At 46.8% G+C, this 22,777-nt stretch overlaps 1 protein-coding gene across 1 annotated transcript; it reads left to right on the forward strand.

The window, feature by feature from the left end:
- Positions 1–11,823: 11,823 nt before the first annotated feature.
- LOC147091361 (uncharacterized) lies at positions 11,824–21,082 on the forward strand. The gene is made up of 3 exons (XM_085976517.1): positions 11,824–11,869; positions 15,428–16,143; positions 16,361–21,082. The coding sequence occupies exons 1-3, from the start codon at positions 11,824–11,826 to the stop codon at positions 16,691–16,693; spliced, it is 1,095 nt and encodes a 364-aa protein (XP_085832643.1). The 3' UTR covers positions 16,694–21,082.
- Positions 21,083–22,777: the final 1,695 nt, after the last annotated feature.

Below are 22,777 nucleotides of genomic sequence, written 5' to 3' on the forward strand. Positions count from 1 at the left end.
TCTAATCCAGCTGCGTGTGTGTCGAAGTCTGAATGAGTTCCTGGTCCCTGATGTAACAGTGTGTGTGTGGGAGTCGGAATGGTTCCTGGTCTCTGAACTAACAGTGTGTGTGTGGCAGTCTGAATGGGCTCCTGCTTTCTGATCTAACAGTGTATGTAACTGTTCTACCTTTAAGAGAACTATTGTATGTAACCGTCCACCTTTAAGAGAACTATTTTAGGTGTGGCACTACTTTATCTTGGCTGCTGTATACTGTAATACCGACGGTGACCACACCGGTATATAAGTGCTGTGTCAGGATTTATTGGGCAGATTCGCCCTGACCTTCGAATAGTAAAGTCCTGTTAAAGTTACTCTTGTAGTCTGTGTATTAATTCGCCATAATACCTACAGACTTTACAGTGGCGACGAGTTCGATCTTACCCTGCGGCAACAATACTTCCGAAGCAGTTAACGAGCATTGAGAAGAGGCACCCGCCCTCGTCGTTCTGCTGAGAGAAAACTCGAGTCTGCAGAGCAAGGAAGAAGGAAGAATTCAGACACAAAGCCTTCCATCAGCAACAGGCACTGATTGTCCCTTCTGCCACGGTGGTGAGTGAGCCGATCAGCACGAGAAGCAAGTCGGCCACGGTGACTGTGAGTAAAGGGAAAATAAAAAAATATACGGAGGATAAGGGTGGTGAACTCGAGCACGGTCGGGGGAAAGGGGCCGGACAGAAGTCGAGCCCAGAGGCGCTGAGACTGGGGCAGCGTGGAGCACGGAAGCCATGATACAAGCGGGCTGGGAGACGCAACGGCGTCGTGAGACAGCTAGACCGCGACCGGCGAAAAAGGCCGGGCAGCTACCGAGGCCACGAGGCACTGCGACCGGGATCGTAAGGCGTGGGAAGATATAAAAATAAATAAACCGCGGTGAACTCAGCCGCAGCCGGGGAGGAAAGCACCGGACTGCGAGAGGGCTGGGAGGCGCGAGTGGAGTGAAAAAGGCCGGGCAGCGACCGAGGCCATGAAGCGCTGCGACCGGGATCGTAAGGCGTGGGAAGATATAAAAATAAATAAATCACGGAGAACTCAGCTGCAGCCGGGGAGGAAAGCACCGGACTGCGAGAGGGCTGGGAGGCGTGATTGGAAGACGCTGAGGGAGAGACAGAGCCCGAGCGAGCGGGAGAGACAGAGCCCGAGCGAGGGAGACTGAGCGAGATCCAGCCCAGCGGCTGAAACTGTTCGCCGTCAACGGGTTGTACCCAGCGCCGGTTGCCCTGCTGAGAAAAGGGAACAAGGAACGCACTGAAGCCGACGCGCAGGCTGCGAACCCCGAAAGCCAGTGGTCGTCGCCCGAGGGAAAAGCTTACCCCTCCCGCCAGGGGAAGAAACGCGGGAAGCCGCCAGTAGGCGGGGAAGAAGACAGAAGCGGGAAACCGCCATTTTGAAAGTGGGCGGGGAAAGAAGACAAGCACGGGAAACCGCCATTTTGAAAAAAAAAGTTAAAGAAATATTTCGTTGTTGTTCTCAGGACGAGTGTGAAGATGCCTAAGCGTAGTAACATCAATTGTTTCGATTCCGATGCGGAAGATTGGGCCACGTATGTAGAATGCATCGAGATATATTGTAAGGTCAATAAGATAGCAAATTATGACAAAGCTCTAACCTTACTAAACTCAATGGGTGCGAAGACATACGGGTTATTGAAGCATCTTCTATCACCAGCTAAACCGGCGGATCAGTCTTTCGCTAATATTGTTGCTGTCCTGAAGGATCATTTTAACCCCGCACCGCTGATGTTAGTGGAACGATCTAAATTTTACGTGAGAACGCAACAAAAAGAGGAAAGCAACACGGAGTACCTGGTTGAACTGCATAGGCTAGCAAAATACTGTCAGTTTGGGGTAAATCTGACAGAGGCACTGAGAGACAAGTTCGTGTGCGGGATGTCGAAGGAAGGAACACAAAAACGACTGCTCGAAGAGAACGATCTTACACTTGATAAGGCTGTCCTTATTGCAGCATCGCATGAAGCCGCAGCGAGAGGCACGGCGGAAATGCAGCTGAAGACAGCGGTACTCAGTGTGGATCAAATGACTTCGGGTACAACGAAATGTTATTGTTGTGGGAAGACAACACACGACCAGAACCAATGCTGGTTTAAAAACCAGGAATGTAGAAAATGTGGCAAGCTTGGCCACATAGCTAAGGTATGCCGGTCAGGAAAGAAGACCAGCAATAATAAGTCACCGCAGAAGAAGTACAGAAAGGTACATAAGGTGACTGGGAAGAGTCCAGATGAACAGAATTCGGACTCAGACTCCAACAGCAAGGAACTGGGTAGTCTGAGGATTCACAATGTGAGTAAAGAAGCTGACCGACAAACTATCTGGGTCACACAACAGATTGCAAAAGTCCAAGTGAAGATGGAAGTGGACACCGGATCGGCGTTGACGGTCATGAATAAGCAAGATTACAAAAAGTTATTCAAACATATTCCCCTACGGGATACGGAGATAGTATTGCAGACATACACGGGGCACAAAGTATACCCCATCGGAAAGATAAAAGTCAAGGTGAAATACAAGGACAAAGATCACCAAGGGATGGACATGTATGTGCTGCCCAAGGGAGGTCCACCACTTCTGGGATGGGAGTGGATCAGGAAAATAAAGATAGACTGGCATTCACTAAACACAATGACGGTAGATTCTGGAAAGGAAGATGTCAAACCTGAACGGTTGTCCAGAATATTGGATGAAGCTAAAGAGGTATTCCAGCAAGGACTGGGAACACTGAGAGGAATTAAAGCAAAAATCAAGATTGCAGAACATGCAAGCCCAAAATTTTTCAAAGCCAGATCGGTACCTTACGCGATACGACCTGCTGTGGAGGCAGAACTGGAAGAGCTTGAACGTTCAGGGGTACTGTCTAAGGTGGACTGGAGTGAGTGGGCCACGCCCATTGTTCCCGTCATGAAGTCTTCATCAAGTAACAAGCCAGGGGGACCGGGAAAGGTCCGCATCTGCGGAGACTTCAAGATCACAGTTAATCCGCTGCTTCACACGGTACAATACCCGCTTCCGCGGATTGAGGATATATTTGCTTCATTGTCGGGCAGGAAACACTTCACCAAGATAGACCTGGCACAAGCATACTTACAAATGGAAGTCGAGGAAGAGTCGCGCCAGTATCTCACAATCAACATGCACAGAGGCTTGTATCGTTATAATAGACTGGCTTTTGGAGTAGCTTCGGCTCCAGCAATTTGGCAGAGGGCCATGGAGCAGGTCTTACAGGGTATTCCAAGCACTCAGTGTTACTTGGACGATATCCTGATTACAGGAGAGGACGAGGAGGAACACCTCGCAAATTTGAAACTGGTGCTCACCAGGTTGAAGGAATATGGCCTTCGAGTTAATCGCCAGAAATGCGAGTTCTTCCAGAAATGGATCTCGTACTGTGGTCATGTCATTGACCAAGAGGGTCTGCACAAGTCACCTGACAAGACAGAAGCTGTCGTGAAGGCCCCCGCTCCGGAAAATGTATCACAGTTGAGATCGTTTCTGGGGTTGATTAATTATTACCACAAGTTTCTGCCAAATCTATCCACGGTGCTGCATCCGCTGAATGCTCTGTTGCGGAAAGAAGTACCATGGAAGTGGAGCGAGGACTGTAAGAAGGCCTTTCACAGAAGTAAGGCATTGATTACCTCTGAGGAAGTGTTGGCTCATTTTAACCCAACGTTACCTCTTCGTCTAGCTTGTGATGCTTCCCCTTATGGAATTGGAGCAGTACTTTCACACAAGTTACCAAATGGCTCGGAAAGGCCAGTCGCATTTGCGTCCCGATCATTGACCTCCGCTGAGCGAAATTATGCTCAGATATATAGGGAGGCCCTCAGCCTTGTGTGGGGAGTAAAGAAATTCAATCATTACCTGCAGGGCAAGAAGTTCACATTACTGACAGACCACCAGCCGTTGGTGTCCATATTCAACCCTAACAAGGCCGTTTCCACTATGACAGCGCAAAGGCTACAGAGGTGGTCCGTGTTACTTGGGGCACACCAATATGACATCGAATACAAAAGGTCCAAACAGCATGGAAATGCTGATGGGTTATCGTGCCTACCGTTGCCAGTAGTAGAAGAGGCGGCTACAGTGGACCCGGTAGAGATGTTCCACTCATCCATAGTGGAATGTCTACCAGTAACAAATTCGATGATCGAAAATGAAACAAGAAATGATCCAACTCTCTCACGAGTCTACGATTTAACAGTGGAGGGATGGCCAGCACATGGCGAACCAACGCTGCCCGCATTTTCGCAAAGAAAAGAACAGCTGTCAGTGTGCCGAGGAACCTGGATGTGTGGGTCTAGAGTGGTGCTTCCACCCAAACTTCAGCATAAGGTGCTAAAGGAGCTTCACGAGGGGCATCTGGGTGGAGTGAAAATGAAGAACCTAGCAAGAGCGTTTGTGTGGTGGCCAGGTATTGATGGAGACATCGAAGAAATAACCAAGAGCTGTCTAGGATGCCAGAAGGTCCAAAACGCGCCACCACAAGCTCCTCTGCATCCATGGGAGTGGCCCTCATCTCCTTGGCAAAGGGTACACGTCGACTTTGCTGGTCCATTTATGGACTCAATGTTTCTAATCGCGGTGGATGCACACTCCAAGTGGCCGGAGGTAATAAAGATGTCCTCCACCACCACGGAAAAAACCATCACAGTATTAAGGACCATATTTGCCAGGAATGGGCTGCCGGAACAGATCTGTTCTGATAATGGACCACAATTTGTGTCCGAAGAATTCAGGAAGTTCTTAAAAAGGAATGGGGTCAAGCACTACACGTCAGCCCCATACCACCCCGCCACCAATGGATTAGCTGAAAGGTTTGTCCAGACCTTCAAGAAGGCCATAAAGGCCATGGGTAATGAAGACATCAACCTACAACATAAGGTAGATAACTTCTTGTTGGCGTACCGGAATGCAACACATGCGGTCACAAACCAAACTCCCGCCATGATGTTTTTCAATAGAAGACTAAGATGCCGGCTGGATTTGATTAAGCCAAACGTCAGAAGGGACGTAGAGAACCGGCAATTTCAGGGCATGAATGAAAGGCCAACTAGATCCTTTCAGATAGGTCAACAAGTTTTGGCCCGGGACTACCGTACCGAGAAATGGCAGCCTGGAACTATTGGGAAAAGGCTAGGGCCGCTGATGTATACCGTGGACATTGGTGACAGCATAATAAGGCGCCATGTTGACCAGATCATAGGGTCATCCACAAAGGACCAACCTACTCCACAACCTTACACGGCTAATGTTGAAGCAGAGATACCCAGAGCACCTACCTCCGATCTGGTAATACTGGAATCAGATGAACCTGACACTGTCCTTCAAGCCGAATCGACCTTGCCAGAAGAACCTACTACCCCGCCGAAAACTACTACACCACCGAGGCGTTATCCGGACAGTGTCAGGAAGCCTCCAGAGAGACTGAATCTGTGAACTGTTTTGCATAAGTTGTATATATGTTGTGATGTTATGTTAATGGAGAATAAGTATGTTGTAAGCTAAAAAGGGAGGATTGTAGTGTATGTAACTGTTCTACCTTTAAGAGAACTATTGTATGTAACCGTCCACCTTTAAGAGTACTATTTTAGGTGTGGCACTACTTTATCTTGGCTGCTGTATACTGTAATACCGACGGTGACCACACCGGTATATAAGTGCTGTGTCAGGATTTATTGGGCAGATTCGCCCTGACCTTCGAATAGTAAAGTCCTGTTAAAGTTACTCTTGTAGTCTGTGTATTAATTCGCCATAATACCTACAGACCTTACAATAATGAGCTCCTTTTCTCTGATCTATCAGTCTGTGTGTGGAGTATGAATGAGCTCCTGGTCTCTGATCTAACAGTCTGTATGTGGAGTATGAAGAGCTCCTGGTCTCTGATCTAACAGTGTGTGTGTGGGAGTCTGAATGGTCTCCTGGTCTCTGATCTAACATTGTGTTTGTGGGAGTCTGAATGATCTCCTGGCCTCTGATCTAACAGTGTGTGTGTGGGAGTCAGAATGAAATCCTGGTCTCTGATCTAACAGTGTTTTTTTGCAAGTCTGAATGAACTCCTGGTCTCTGATGAAACAGTGTGTGTGTGTGTGTGTGTGTGTGTGTGTGAGTCTGAGTAAGCTCCAGTTCCCTGATCAGACAGTGCCTGTGTTTGGGAGTCTGAATAAGCTTCTGGTCTCTGATCTAACAGTGTCTGTGTGTGGGAGTCTGAATGAGCTCCTGGTCTCTGATCTAACAGTGTATGTGTGAGGCTGAATGTGCTCCTGGTAGCTGATCTAACCGTGTGAGTGTGGGAGTCTGAACGAGCTCTTGGTCTCTGATCTAACATTGTGTGTATGGGAATCTGAATGGTCGCCTGGTCTCTGATTTAACAGTGGGTGTGTGGTAATATGTGTGGTCACCTGGTGTGATGAAATAACTCTGTGTTCTGGCATTTGTATTGTCTGTTGTTGTTTTATTTGTTAATGTCTGGATAGTTTTACTGGTGTAACCACTAATGATCCTCCCTAGCACCGCCCCTCTGGATCCTCCTGATTGGTGTGAGTCTTACTTATAAGAGCTGGGTTTTACTCACAAGGCTGGGTCGGTGATGAATGATGGTTGCCCTTTGTTAACTTGATGCCATGCTTCTTACTTAATAAAAGCCTTTAGTTTTAAGTTTATACTCATGGATTCAGGCGGTTATTTGGCACATCAATTTTATTAAGTAACAATTTTGGAAGATGGATCGATTTTTGAAACCAGAGCATCTGGATATCGATCCCCATTCGGCAGATGCGTCGAAGAATTTTATGCATTGGCTTCGATGTTTTGAACACTTCATCGCATCGATCGATCCGAAGGTTAACAAGTTGGGTCTTTTAACCAACTTGGTAAGTCTTCAATCTTACTCGATATTTGAAGATATTACTACGTATGAAGAGGCCCTTGCAGCTCTTAAGGCCCAGTACCTTAAGTCGGTTGATGAAGTATACGCCAGGTATCTTTTGTCTACTCGCATGCAATTACCTGAGGAATCCCTGGATGATTTCCTGCAGGATCTTAAGGCTTTGGCTAAGGATTGCTACTACAAGGCTGTCTCTGCCATATTGTATCAGGAAGAAGCCATCCACGATTCTTTTATATCTGGTCCCCGATCTAATTATATTAGACAGAGACTCCTCGAGAATGACTCATTAGTTTTAAAAACAGTCGTTGTTGCGACTCGATCATTAGATGTAGCCCAGAAGAATTTAGAAGTGTATGCATCAGCCCACGCGTCTCTCTCAGCCTCGTTTGTTCCGAGTATGGAGGCATCCATAACTTCGATGGAGCCTCCACTTAATCCTACTGTTGCGGCTGTACCCTATGGGTCTAAGTGTTATTTTTGTGGCCAATCTAAACACTCCAGGCAAAGATGCCCAGCCAGAGAGGCTACCTGTTTTAAATGTAAGAAACGGGGACGTTTTAGTAAAGTGTGTAAGGGTAATCCTGTACCCGATATCTTCTTTACTGCCGCCCATCGTTTTACTCTAGCCTCGGTTACGGTTGACCAGACCATACTGTGTTCCTTGTCGAAATCTATGATGGACATTAAGATTAATGGTCGTCCTACTGGGAGTTTGATAGACTGTGGCAGTACTGAAAGTTTTATACATCCCAACCTTGTTAACTCCTGTTTGTTGAAGGTGTATCCTACTCGAAGTGAAATCGTGATGGCGTCCAAGTCCCTTACTTCGGAGGTAACTGGATATTGTAAAGTCACATTGACCGTTAAGGATACGGAGTATAAGGACTTTAAAATCCTCATATTACCTGAGTTGTGTGTGAACTTTATTTTTGGCTTGGACTTCCAGTGTCAGCATGAGAGCGTTACCCTTAGTGTGGTGGATCCCAGCTTCTGCGCACAGTCTGTGGCCTTTCTACTTTAAAAGTAAGTCCTCCTTCTTTGTACGTGACCCTTGCTCCTAATTGCAGACCTATAGCGACTAAGAGTCGACAGTATAGTTCAGAAGATAAAACATTTATAAAAGAGGAAAAGGAAAGGCTTCAACGGGAGGGAATCATCGAACACAGTAATAGCCCATGGCGTGCCCAGGTAGTGGTGGTTAAAACTAATGAAAAGAAAAGACTTGTGGTCGATTATAGCCAGACTATAAACTTGTATACCCAATTAGACGCCTATCCTTTGCCTCGTATTTCTGAGATGGTGAACCAGATAGCTCAGTATCGCGTGTTCTCCGCTATTGATTTAAAGTCTGCCTACCATCAACTCCCCATTAAAATAGAAGACCGACCTTATACGGCCTTCGAAGCTAATGGGCACCTGTACCAATTCCTTAGGGTGCCCTTTGGAGTGACGAATGGGGTATCCGTCTTCCAATGGGAGATGGTTCATATGGTGGATGAATATGCATTGGAAGCAACATTCCCGTAACTGGACAATGTTACTATCAGTGGGCGTGACCAACGGGAGCATGATCAAAATCTCGCGCGGTACCTAGAGACTGCAAAGAGGTTAAACCTGACCTACAACGAAAACAAGTGTACCTTCAATAATACACGTTTGTGTATTCTTGGTTGCATTCTGGATAATGGGGTAATCGGGCCAGATCCTGAAAGATTACGCCCGCTTAAGGAATTACCTTTACCTCACACTGTAAAAGCTTTAAGAAGGTGTCTGGGATTCTTCTCGTAATATGCCCAGTGGGTGGCTAGCTACTCAGATAAAGTCCGACCTCGTATTAAGTCGATATCTTTTCCGCTATCGGCGGAAGCTCAGGAGGCATTCTTTATTATCAAACGGCACATTGAGAAGGCAATGGTATGTGCCGTTGATGAGAAGATCCCTTTTCAAGTGGAAAGTGATGCATCTGATTTTGCATTGGCAGGAACTCTTAACCAAGCTGGTAGACCAGTAGCTTTCTTGCAAGGACCAGAAGTTCGACATTCTTCATTGGAAAAGGAGGCATAGGCGATTATCGAATCAGTAAGGTATTGGAGACATTATCTCGCTGGCCAACGTTTTACGCTCATTACTGACCAGTGATCTGTGGCCTTTATGTTCAATACTAAGCGGAGAGGCAAAATCAAAAATGATAAGATTTTAAGAGGGTGAATAGAACTGTCAACATATGACTATGATATTCAGTACAGGCCTGGAGTATTCAATGAGCCATCGGATGCTTTGTCACGAGGAGTATGTGCTAGTCTAGGTATAGATAAGCTTCAAAGTCTCCACAACGCACTCTGCCACCCTGGGGTCACCAGAATGAACCACTTCATTAAGTCCCACAATCTACCCTACTCTATAGAGGAGGTCCAGACAGTGACCAGAACCTGTCGTGTTTGTGCTGAATGCAAACCCCACTTCTATAAGCCGTCTGAGCCAGCTCATCTTATTAAAGCAACTCGACCATTTGAGCGTTTGAGACTCGATTTTAAAGGTCCCCTTCCATCGAGCGACCGTAATGTCTATTTTCTTAATATTATAGACGAGTACTCTCGGTTCCCTTTTGTTATCCCCTGTCCGGATGTGACTAGTGCTGTTGTAATTAAATGCCTCTGCCAACTGTTTTCCTTGTTTGGCATGCCTAACTATATACATAGTGATAGGGCTTCTTCCTTTGAGCGAAGAATTGCGACAGTTTTTGCTATCGAAAGGGATTGCAACGAGTAGAACTCCCAGCTATAACCCTCGTGGTAATGGGCAGGTCGAGAAAGAAAATGCGACAGTGTGGAAGGCTATCGTACTGTCTCTGAATTCGAGAGGCCTGCCGACCTCTCGCTGGCAGGATGTCCTGCCAGACGTGCTGCATTCCATAAGGCCTCTTTTGTGTACAGCGACGAATGCCACCCCTCATGAATGGATGTTCAGTTTTCCAAGTAAAGCTACTATTGGAGTATTGTTACCCACATGGTTGACGACCACGGGCCCTGTGCTGTTGCGCAGACATGTGAGAGGCCACAAGACTGATCCACTGGTGGAGGAAGTACAACTCCTCCATGCTAATCCCCAGTATGCTTACATTCAATATACCGATGGGCGAGAGGATACAGTCTCTATTAAAGATCATGCACCTGCTGGAGCTCGAACAGAGTTCGACTCTGAGAGTAGAGTTTTCAATCGTGGTATTGGACCTTCAGAGACACAAACCCTCAATGTGGAAAACACTGATGATTCTGGGAATTCGAATGAACCGGAGTTGGTACTCCGGGAGGAGCCTCAGCTAGAGTTGCGTCGTTCCCAGAGGACTATCAGACCTCCTGACAGACTGAATCTATAGCAGCGGGTGAATGTGATTAAATAACTGTGCTCTGGCATTTGTATTGTCTGTTGTTGTTGTACTTGTTAATGTCTGGAATGTTCTACAGGTGTAACCACTAATAATCCTCCCTAGCCCCGTCCTTCTGAATCCTCCGGATTGGTGTGTGTCTTACTTATAAGAGCTGGGCCTTACTCATAAGGGCTGGGTCGGTGATGAATGATGGTTGCCCTGTGTTAACTTGGTGCTCTGTTTTTACTTAATAAAAGCCTTTAGTTTTAAGATTTAACCTCTTGGATTCAGGCCGTTATTTGGCACATCAGTGAACAACAGTGTGTGTGTGGGAGTCTGAATGAGCTCCTGGTCTCTGATCTTACACTGTGTATGTGGGAGTCTGAATGGGCTCCTGGTCTCTGATCTAACAGTGTGTGTGTGAGAGTCTGAATGGGCTCCTGGTCTCTGATCTAACAGTGTGTGTGTGAGAGTCTGAATGGGCTCCTGGTCTCTGATCTAACAGTGTGTGTGTGGGTGTCTGAATGGGCTCCTGGTCTCTGATCTAACAATGTGTGTGTGAGTGTCTGAATGGGCTCCTGGTCTCTGATCTAACAGTGTGTGTGTGGGTGTCTGAATGGGCTCCTGGTCTTTTAACACGAGGTCGGACTGCCATCTTTGATTATCTTTTTTCATAGACACACACAGGCTGCCTTTCAGTCCTCTTTGTCTTCTGCCACGAAGGCTGACGGCCATTTTGATCCCTGGATTTTTAAAGGTATATTCTACCCAGGTATTCTTTAATCAAAAATCGATATTTGATACTGTAGAAAATTTCGAAATTATTGCAAAATCCTACACGGAGTCTGAATGGGATCCTAGTCCCTGAATTAACAGTTGATGCGCGGGAGTCTGAATTTACTCCTGGTGTCTGACCGATCAATGTGTGGGAGACTGAATGGACTCCTGGTCTTTGATGTAACAGTGTTCTTGTGGGATTCTGTAGTAACTCCTGGTATTTGACCAACAGTTCGTGTGTGGGAGTCTGAATGGTTTCCTGGTCTCTGATCTAACAATGTGTATGTGGCAGTCTGAATGGGCTCCTGCTCTCTGATCTAACAGTCTGTGGAAGAAACTGAATGTGCTCCTGGTCTCTGATCTAACAGTGTGTATATGGAAGTCTGCATGAAAACCTGGTGTCTGAACTAACAGTGTGTGTGTGGGCGTCTGAATGAGCTCCTGGTCGCTGATCTAACAGTGTGTGGAAGAACCTGAATGTGCTCCTGGTCTCTGATCTAACAGTGTGTGTGTGGGAGTCTGATTCTACTCCTGGTGTCTTATCTAACTGTGTGTGTGCTGGAGTCTGAATTGGCTCCTGGTCTGTAATCTAACAATGTGCGTGTGGTAGTCCGAATGAGCTCCTGGTCTCTGATCTAACAGTCTGTGTGCGGGAGTGGGAATTGACTCCTGGTCTCTGATCTAGCAGTGTGTGTGCCGAATGCTGAATGAGCTCCTGGACTCTTTCTAAGAACATGTGTGGGAGTCTGAACGGCCTCCTGGTCTCTGAATTAACAGTTGGTGTGTGGGAGTCTGAATTTACACCTGCTGTCTTATCTAACAATGTGTGTATGGGAGTCTAAATGGGCTCCTGGTGTCTGATCTAAGAGTGTGTGTGTGGGTGTCTGAATGGGCTCATGGTCTCTGATGTAACAGTGTGTGTGTGGGAGTCTGAATGGGCTCCTGGTCTCTGATCTAACAGTGTGTGTGTGTGAGTCGGGGTCCGCACATCCAGGCTGGACGGGGGGAGCCATTTTGAGCGCTCCATTGTCAACACGGCAGGAGAGATCACTGACACCCATTGTGAAGGTCGAGAGCTGGAGAGAGGACAGTTTGATGGTCGAGAGCTGGAGAGAGGACAGTTTAAAGGTCGAGAGCTTGAGAGACAGTTTGAAGGTCGAGAGCTGGAGAGAGGACAGTTTGAAGGTCGAGAGCTGGAGAGACAGTTTGAAGGTCGAGAGCTGGAGAGACAGTTTGAAGGTCGAGAGCTGGAGTGACAGTTTGAAGGTCGAGAGCTGGAGTGACAGTTTGAAGGTCGAGAGCTGGAGAGACAGTTTGAAGGTCGAGAGCTGGAGAGACAGTTTGAAGGTCGAGAGCTGGAGTGACAGTTTGAAGGTCGAGAGCTGGAGAGACAGTTTGAAGGTCGAGAGCTGGAGTGACAGTTTGAAGGTCGAGAGCTGGAGAGACAGTTTGAAGGTCGAGAGCTGAATAGACAGTTTGAAGGTCGAGGGCTGGAGAGAGGACAGTTTGAAGGTCAAGAGCTGGAGAGACAGTTTGAAGATCGAGAGCTTGAGTGACAGTTTGAAGATCGAGAGCTGGAGTGACAGTTTGAAGGTCGAGAGCTGGATAGACAGTTTGAAGGTCGAGGGCTGGAGAGAGGACAGTTTGAAGGTCGAGAGCTGGAGAGACAGTTTGAAGGTCGAGAGCTGGAGTGACAGTTTGAAGGTCGAGAGCTGGATAGACAGTTTGAAGGTCGAGGGCTGGATAGACAGTTTGAAGGTCGAGAGCTGGAGAGACAGTTTGAAGGTCGAGAGCTGGAGTGACAGTTTGAAGGTCGAGAGCTGGAGAGACAGTTTGAAGGAGCGAGAGCTGGAGAGACAGTTTGAAGGATGAGAGCTGGAGCAGAACCCGGTTACCAGGACACCACATTGGACAGCCAGGGATAATGTGCAGGCCAGGTGTGTGGAAGAAACCGAGGGGAAACATCGAGAAAGACAGAGGAAACATCGAGAGAGAGAGAGGGGAAACATGGAGAGAGACCATGATGCAAACATCGAGAAAGACTGAGGGGGCACTTTATTATTATTTTTTTTTTTTTAATTAATAAATTAATTAAATTTATTTAATTATAAGTTGTGAGTTCCTCACGATGCTCTCCCAGTGCGGCCACCCTGTAACCAGAGTTTATTCTAGAAGCCTGGGTAGAAATATCAATGTAATTACTGTAGAAATTACTTTTTTACATTATTAGTTGTTCATATTATGTGCTGTCTTTTTATGTCTTTTATTTATTTTATGTCTGCTTTATTTATATTTAAAGTATGTATGCATGTATATGTCGGTATGTGTTTTTTTGTGATGGCGCCGATGAAGATGGCTGCTGTCCTTGTGAGCTCCGTGCGTACCAGGCAGCTAAGTGTTCTTGCTGCTTGGTGCTCTCGGCTCATCAAGAAAAAAGCATTTCACTGACTAGATTACACTTCTTGTCTTTAGTTATGTGACCAATAAAATTGAAATTGAATTGAATTGAGTCTGAATGGGCTCCCAGTCTCTGATCTAACAGTGTGTGGGCGGGAGTTGGAATTGGCTCCTGTTGTCTGAACTAACATTGTGTGTGTGGGAGTCTGAACTGGCGCGTTATCTCTGATCTAACAGTGTGGGTGTGAGAGTCTGAATGGGCTCCTGGTCTATGATCTAACAGTGTGTGTGTGCGATTCTGACTGGGCTCCTGGTGTCTGGGCTAACAGTGTGTGTGTGGGACTGTGAATGAGCTCCTGGGCTCTGATCTACCAGTATTTTTGTGGGAGTCTGCATGAACTCCTGGACTCTGAACTGACAGTGTGTGTGTATGGGAGTCTGAATGAGCTCCTGGTCTCTGACCTAACAGTGTGTGGGAGTCTAAATGGGCTCGTGGACCCTGATTTAACAGTGTGTGTGTTGGAATCTGAATGAGCTCCTGCTGTCTGATTTAACAGTGTGTGTGGAATGCTGAACGGGCTCCTGCTCTCTGATCTAACAGTGTGTGTGTGGGCGTCTGAATGGGCTCCTGGCCTCTGATCTAACAGTGTGAGTGTGAGAGTCTGAATGGGCTCCTGGTCTCTGATCTAACAGTGTGTGTGTGGGTGTCTGAATGGGCTCCTGGTCTTTTAACACGAGGTCGGACTGCCATCTTTGATTATCTTTTTTCATAGACACACACGGGCTGCCTTTCAGTCCTCTTTGTCTTCTGCCACGAAGGCTGACGGCCATTTTGATCCCTGGATTTTTAAAGGTATATTCTACCCAGGTATTCTTTAATCAAAAATCGATATTTGGAACTGTAGAAAATTTCGAAATTATTGCAAAATCCTACACGGAGTCTGAATGGGATCCTGGTCTCTGAACTAACAGTTGATGCGCGGGAGTCTGAATTTACTCCTGGTGTCTGACCTATCAATGTGTGGGAGACTGAATGGACTCCTGGTCTTTGATATAACAGTGTTCTTGTGGGATTCTGTAGTAACTCCTGGTCTTTGACCAACAGTTCGTGTGTGGGAGTCTGAATGGTTTCCTGGTCTCTGATCTAACAATGTGTATGTGGCAGTCTGAATGGGCTCCTGCTCTCTGATCTAACAGTCTGTGGAAGAACCTGAATGTGCTCCTGGTCTCTGATCTAACAGTGTGTATATGGAAGTCTGCATGAAAACCTGGTGTCTGAACTAACAGTGTGTGTGTGGGAGTCTGAATGAGCTCCTGGTCTCTGATCTAACTGTGTGTGGAAGAACCTGAATGTGCTCCTGGTCTCTGATCTAACAGTGTTTGTGTGGGAGTCTGATTCTACTCCTGGTGTCTTATCTAACTGTGTGTGTGCTGGAGTCTGAATTGGCTCCTGGTCTGTAATCTAACAATGTGCGTGTGGTAGTCCGAATGAGCTCCTGGTCTCTGATCTAACAGTCTGTGTGCGGGAGTGGGAATTGGCTCCTGGTCTCTGATCGAGCAGTGCATGTGCGGAATGCTGAATGAGCTCCTGGACTCTTTCTAAGAACATGTGTGGGAGTCTGAATGGCCTCCTGGTCTCTGAATTAACAGTTGGTGTGTGGGAGTCTGAATTTACACCTGCTGTCTTATCTAACAATGTGTGTATGGGAGTCTGAATGGGCTCCTGGTGTCTGATCTAAGAGTGTGTGTGTGGGTGTGTGAATGGGCTCATGGTCTCTGATCTAACAGTGTGTGTGTGTGAGTCGGGGTCCGCACATCCAGGCTGGTCGGGGGGAGCCATTTTGAGCGCTCCATTGTCAACACGGCAGGAGAGATCACTGACACCCGTTCTGAAGGTCGAGAGCTGGAGAGAGGACAGTTTGAAGGTCGAGTGCTGGTGAGACAGTTTGAAGGTCGAGAGCTGGAGTGACAGTTTGAAGGTCGAGAGCTGGAGTGACAGTTTGAAGGTGGAGAGCTGGAGAGACAGTTTGAAGGTGGAGAGCTGGAGAGACAGTTTAAAGGTTGAGAGCTGGAGTGACAGTTTGAAGATCGAGAGCTGGAGAGACAGTTTGAAGGTGGAGAGCTGGAGAGACAGTTTGAAGGTCGAGGGCTGGATAGACAGTTTGAAGATCGAGAGCTGGAGAGACAGTTTAAAGGTTGAGAGCTGGAGTGACAGTTTGAAGATCGAGAGCTGGAGAGACAGTTTGAAGGTGGAGAGCTGGAGAGACAGTTTGAAGGTCGAGAGCTGGAGAGACAGTTTGAACGTCGGGAGCTGGAGAGACAGTTTGAAGGTCGAGAGCTGGAGAGACAGTTTGAAGGTCGAGAGCTGGAGAGACAGTTTGAAGGTCGAGGGCTGGATAGACAGTTTGAAGGTCGAGGGCTGGATAGACAGTTTGAAGGTCGAGGGCTGGAGAGACAGTTTGAAGGTCGAGGGCTGGAGAGACAGTTTGAAGGTCGAGAGCTGGAGAGACAGATTGAAGGTCGAGGGCTGGAGAGACAGTTTGAAGATCGAGAGCTGGAGAGACAGTTTGAAGGTCGAGGGCTGGAGAGACAGTTTGAAGGTCGAGAGCTGGAGAGACAGTTTGAAGGTCGAGGGCTGGAGAGAGGACAGTTTGAAGGTCGAGAGCTGGAGAGACAGTTTGAAGGTCGAGAGCTGGAGAGACAGTTTGAAGGTCGAGAGCTGGAGTGACAGTTTGAAGGTCGAGAGCTGGAGAGACAGTTTGAAGGAGCGAGAGCTGGATAGACAGTTTGAAGGTCGAGGGCTGGAGAGACAGTTTGAAGGTCGAGAGCTGGAGTGACAGTTTGAAGGTCGAGAGCTGGAGAGACAGTTTGAAGGTCGAGAGCTGGATAGACAGTTTGAAGGTCGAGGGCTGGAGTGACAGTTTGAAGGTCGAGAGCTGGAGAGACAGTTTGAAGGTCGAGAGCTGGATAGACAGTTTGAAGGTCGAGGGCTGGAGAGACAGTTTGAAGGTCGAGAGCTGGAGAGACAGTTTGAAGGTCGAGGGCTGGAGAGAGGACAGTTTGAAGGTCGAGAGCTGGAGAGACAGTTTGAAGGTCGAGAGCTGGAGAGACAGTTTGAAGGTCGAGAGCTGGAGTGACAGTTTGAAGGTCGAGAGCTGGAGAGACAGTTTGAAGGAGCGAGAGCTGGAGAGACAGATTGAAGGATGAGAGCTGGAGCAGAACCCAGTTACCAGGACACCACGTTGGACAGCCAGGGATAATGTGCAGGCCAGGTGTGTGGAAGAAACCGAGGGGAAACATCGAGAAAGACAAAGGAAACATCGAGAGAGAGAGAGGGGAAACATGGAGAGAGACCATGATGGAAACATCGAGAAAGACTGAGGGGGCACTTTATTTATTTAATTTTATTTTTTTATGAATAAATTAATTAAATTTATTTAATTATAAGTTGTGAGTTCCTCACGATGCTCTCCCAGTGCGGCCACCCTGTAACCAGAGTTTATTCCAGAAGCCTGGGTAGAAATATCAATGTAATTACTGTAGAAATTACTTTTTTAGATTATTAGTTGTTCATTTTATGTGCTGTCTTTTTATGTCTTTTATTTATTTTATGTCTGCTTTATTTATATTTAAAGTATGTATGCATGTATATGTCGGTATGTGTTTTTTTGTGATGGCACCGATGAAGATGGCTGCCGTCCTTGTGAGCTCCGTGCGTACCAGGCAGCTAAGTGTTCTTGCTGCTTGGTGCTCTCGGCTCGTCAAGAAAAAAGCATTTCACTGACTAGATTACACTTCTTGTCTTTAGTTATGTGACCAATAAAATTGAAATTGAATTGAATTGAGTCTGAATGGGCTCCCAGTCTCTGATCTAACAGTGTGTGGGCGGGAGTTGGAATTGGCTCCTGTTGTCTGAACTAACATTGTGTGTGTGGGAGTCTGAACTGGCACGTTATCTCTGATCTAACAGTGTGAGTGCGGGAGTCTGAATGGGCTCCTGGTCTATGATCTAACAGTGTGTGTGTGCGATTCTGACTGGGCTCCTGGTGTCTGGGCTAACAGTGTGTGTGTGGGACTGTGAATGAGCTCCTGGGCTCTGATCTACCAGTATTTTTGTGGGAGTCTGCATGAACTCCTGGACTCTGAACTGACAGTGTGTGTGTATGGGAGTCTGAATGAGCTCCTGGTCTCTGACCTAACAGTGTGTGGGAGTCTAAATGTGCTCGTGGACCCTGGTTTAACAGTGTCTGTGTTGAAATCTGAATGAGGTCCTGCTGTCTGATTTAACAGTGTGTGTGTGGAATGCTGAACGGGCTCCTGGTCTCTGATCTAACAGTGTGTGTGTGAGAGTCTGAATGGGCTCCTGGTCTCTGATCTAACAGTGTGTGTGTGGGTGTCTGAATGGGCTCCTGGTCTTTTAACACGAGGTCGGACTGCCATCTTTGATTATCTTTTTTCATAGACACACACAGGCTGCCTTTCAGTCCTCTTTGTCTTCTGCCACGAAGGCTGACGGCCATTTTGATCCCTGGATTTTTAAAGGTATATTCTACCCAGGTATTCTTTAATCATAAATCGATATTTGATACTGTAGAAAATTTCGAAATTATTGCAAAATCCTACACGGAGTCTGAATGGGATCCTGGTCTCTGAATTAACAGTTGATGCGCGGGAGTCTGAATTTACTCCTGGTGTCTGACCTATCAATGTGAGGGAGACTGAATGGACTCCTGGTCTTTGATATAACAGTGTTCTTGTGGGATTCTGTAGTAACTCTTGATCTTTGACCAACAGTTCGTGTGTGGGAGTCTGAATGGTTTCCTGGTCTCAGATCTAACAATGTGTATGTGGCAGTCTGAATGGGCTCCTGGTCTCTGATCTAACAGTCTGTGGAAGAACCTGAATGTGCTCCTGGTCTCTGATCTAACAGTGTGTATATGCAAGTCTGCATGAAAACCTGGTGTCTGAACTAACAGTGTGTGTGTGGGAGTCTGAATGAGCTCCTGGTCTCTGATCTAACAGTGTGTGGAAGAACCTGAATGTGCTCCTGGTCTCTGATCTAACAGTGTGTGTGTGGGAGTCTGATTCTACTCCTGGTGTCTTATCTAACTGTGTGTGTGCTGGAGTCTGAATTGGCTCCTGGTCTGTAATCTAACAATGTGCGTGTGGTAGTCCGAATGAGCTCCTGGTCTCTGATCTAACAGTCTGTGTGCGGGAGTGGGAATTGACTCCTGGTCTCTGATCGAGCAGTGCATGTGCGGAATGCTGAATGAGCTCCTGGACTCTTTCTAAGAATATGTGTGGGAGTCTGAACGGCCTCCTGATCTCTGAATTAACAGTTGGTGTGTGGGAGTCTGAATTTACACCTGCTGTCTTATCTAACAATGTGTGTATGGGAGTCTAAATGGGCTCCTGGTGTCTGATCTAAGAGTGTGTGTGTGGGTGTCTGAATGGGTTCATGGTCTCTGATCTAACAGTGTGTGTGTGGGAGTCTGAATGGGCTCCTGGTCTCTGATCTAACAGAGTGTGTGCGTGAGTCGGGGTCCGCACATCCAGGCTGGTCGGGGGGAGCCATTTTGAGCGCTCCATTGTCAACACGGCAGGAGAGATCACTGACACCCATTGTGAAGGTCGAGAGCTGGAGAGAGGACAGTTTGAAGGTCGAGAGCTGGAGAGAGGACAGTTTAAAGGTCGAGAGCTTGAGAGACAGTTTGAAGGTCGAGAGCTGGAGAGAGGACAGTTTGAAGCTCGAGAGCTGGAGAGACAGTTTGAAGGTCGAGAGCTGGAGAGAGGACAGTTTGAAGGTCGAGAGCTGGAGAGACAGTTTGAACGTCGAGAGCTGGAGAGACCGTTTGAAGGTCGAGAGCTGGAGTGACAGTTTGAAGGTCGAGAGCTGGATGGACAGTTTGAAGGTCGAGAGCTGGAGTGACAGTTTGAAGGTCGAGAGCTGGAGAGACCGTTTGAAGGTCGAGAGCTGGATAGATAGTTTGAAGGTCGAGAGCTGGAGAGACCGTTTGAAGGTCGAGAGCTGGAGTGACAGTTTGAAGGTCGAGAGCTGGAGAGAGGACAGTTTGAAGGTCGAGAGCTGGAGAGACAGTTTGAAGGCCGAGAGCTGGAGAGAGGACAGTTTGAAGGTCGAGAGCTGGAGAGACAGTTTGAACGTCGAGAGCTGGAGAGACCGTTTGAAGGTCGAGAGCTGGAGTGACAGTTTGAAGGTCGAGAGCTGGATAGACAGTTTGAAGGTCGAGAGCTGGAGTGACAGTTTGAAGGTCGAGAGCTGGAGAGACCGTTTGAAGGTCGAGAGCTGGAGTGACAGTTTGAAGGTCGAGAGCTGGAGAGACAGTTTGAAGGTCGAGAGCTGGATAGACAGTTTGAAGGTCGAGGGCTGAAGAGAGGACAGTTTGAAGGTCAAGAGCTGGAGAGACAGTTTGTAGATCGAGCCCTGGAGTGACAGTTTGAAGATCGAGAGCTGGAGTGACAGTTTGACGGTCGAGAGCTGGATAAACAGTTTGAAGGTCGAGGGCTGGAGAGAGGACAGTTTGAAGGTCGAGAGCTGGAGAGACAGTTTGAAGGTCGAGAGCTGGAGAGACAGTTTGAAGGTCGAGAGCTGGATAGACTGTTTGAAGGTCGAGGGCTGGAGAGACAGTTTGAAGGTCGAGAGCTGGATAGACAGTTTGAAGGTCGAGGGCTGGAGAGAGGACAGTTTGAAGGTCAAGAGCTGGAGAGACAGATTGAAGATAGAGAGCTGGAGTGACAGTTTGAAGATCGAGAGCTGGATAGACAGTTTGAAGGTCGAGGGCTGGAGAGAGGACAGTTTGAATGTCGAGAGCTTGAGAGACAGTTTGAAGGTCGAGAGCTGGAGAGACAGTTTGAAGGTCGAGAGCTGGAGTGACAGTTTGAAGGTCGAGAGCTGGAGAGACAGTTTGAAGGAGCGAGAGCTGGAGAGACAGTTTGAAGGATGAGAGCTGGAGCGGAACCCGGTTACCAGGACACCACTTTGGACAGCCAGGGATAATGTGCAGGCCAGGTGTGTGGAAGAAACCGAGGGGAAACATCGAGAAAGACAGAGGAAACATCGAGAGAGAGAGAGGGGAAACATGGAGAGAGACCATGATGGAAACATCGAGAAAGACTGAGGGGGCACTTTATTTATTTAATTTTATTTTTTTATTAATAAATTAATTAAATTTATTTAATTATAAGTTGTGAGTTCCTCACGATGCTCTCCCAGTGCGGCCACCCTGTAACCAGAGTTTATTCTAGAAGCCTGGGTAGAAATATCAATGTAATTACTGTAGAAATTACTTTTTTACATTATTAGTTGTTCATTTTATGTGCTGTCTTTTTATGTCTTTTATTTATTTTATGTCTGCTTTATTTATATTTAAAGTATGTATGCATGTATATGTCGGTATGTGTTTTTTTGTGATGGCGCCGATGAAGATGGCTGCCGTCCTTGTGAGCTCCGTGCGTACCAGGCAGCTAAGTGTTCTTGCTGCTTGGTGCTCTCGGCTCGTCAAGAAAAAAGCATTTCACTGACTAGATTACACTTCTTGTCTTTAGTTATGTGACCAATAAAATTGAAATTGAATTGAATTGAGTCTGAATGGGCTCCCAGTCTCTGATCTAACAGTGTGTGGGCGGGAGTTGGAATTGGCTCCTGTTGTCTGAACTAACATTGTGTGTGTGGGAGTCTGAACTGGCACGTTATCTCTGATCTAACAGTGTGGGTGTGAGAGTCTGAATGGGCTCCTGGTCTATGATCTAACAGTGTGTGTTGTGTGTGATTCTGACTGGGCTCCTGGTGTCTGGGCTAACAGTGTGTGTGGGGGACTGTGAATGAGCTCCTGGGCTCTGATCTACCAGTATTTTTGTGGGAGTCTGCATGAACTCCTGGACTCTGAACTGACAGTGTGTGTGTATGGGAGTCTGAATGAGCTCCTGGTCTCTGACCTAACAGTGTGTGGGAGTCTAAATGGGCTCGTGGACCCTGATTTAACAGTGTGTGTGTGGCATGCTGAACGGGCTCCTGCTCTCTGGTCTAACAGTGTGTGTGTGGGCGTCTGAATGGGCTCCTGGTCTCTGAATTAACAGTTGGTGTGCGGGAGTCTGAATTAACTCCTGGTGTCTGGTGTAACTTTGTGTGTGTTGGAGTCTCAATGTTCTCCTGGTCTCTGATCTAACAGTGTCTATGTGGGAGTCGGAATGGGGTCCTGGTCTCTGACCTAACAGTGTGTGTGCGGGAGTCAGAATCAGCTCCTGGTCTCTGACTAACAGCGTTTGTGAGGGAGGCTGAAGGAGCTCCTTGTCTCTGATCTAACCGTGTGTGTATGAAATAAAGAATAGATTTGCCTTCCAAAGCTAGGCTTTATTAACTTTAAAACCTGCAGCACATCTTTCCACATCCAGTCCCAACCAAAGCTGGAAAAGAACTGAATTTAAGGTGGCCACCACACATCATTTGACATCAACTACCAATGAGATTACAACATATATCCCAAGGCAGTTAACAAACAACCAATCACAATACTTTTACTAAACAAGGAATAATCACCACATTCACTCCTCCTTTTAAAATATACTCCAACCTAAATAACCTTTACAATTTATAATTAATTATTTACAACTAAAACTATGCACAACAAGAGTAAAACTGTTTACATGACACAATACTAAGGGAACAACAACAAATAATAACATTGCACATAAGTATTAAGTATCTCTCAACTAAAACAATATAATATAATATTTCAACAATTTTAAAACATTACTATCAATTTAAAAGTCCATTTTCAATCGGTCGACTGGATATCTTGTTCGTGTCGACCTTCTTAACCTTGGTGAAATTCCTTGCCCTCCCACACCAGAAGGCACAGAAGTATCTTCAGCAGGAAGGCTATCCATATCCCGATTTTCAACGGTTTCCGGATTAGAAATCCCATCAGAAGGTAAACTGGGACGGTCATAAACATCCATCAAGGGCTGACTAATAGAAGTATAATTATCTGCAATCGGATTGGAGACATTCGTAGTATCTGTAACAGCATCCACATTATCTAAATCATGACTATTGTTAATATCCTCAGAAGAGGGCTGGCGACCACAAGGAGCCAAGTCTTTAATTGAAACGGTACTTTCTTTCCCATCTTGGAATCGAATATGAGCATATTGGGAATTTGCCTCCAACAGCTCCACCTCCTCCACTAAAGGATCATATTTTGACAATCTAACATGGCGTCGAAGCAGCACAGGTCCCTGCATAGTAAGCCATGAAGGTACCGAATATCCCGT

Source organism: Somniosus microcephalus, unplaced genomic scaffold (genome assembly GCF_052327205.1).
Source record: "Somniosus microcephalus isolate GS21.2 unplaced genomic scaffold, FLI_Smic_1.0 unresolved_chr3, whole genome shotgun sequence".
In the NCBI taxonomy this organism is placed as follows: domain Eukaryota; kingdom Metazoa; phylum Chordata; class Chondrichthyes; order Squaliformes; family Somniosidae; genus Somniosus; species Somniosus microcephalus.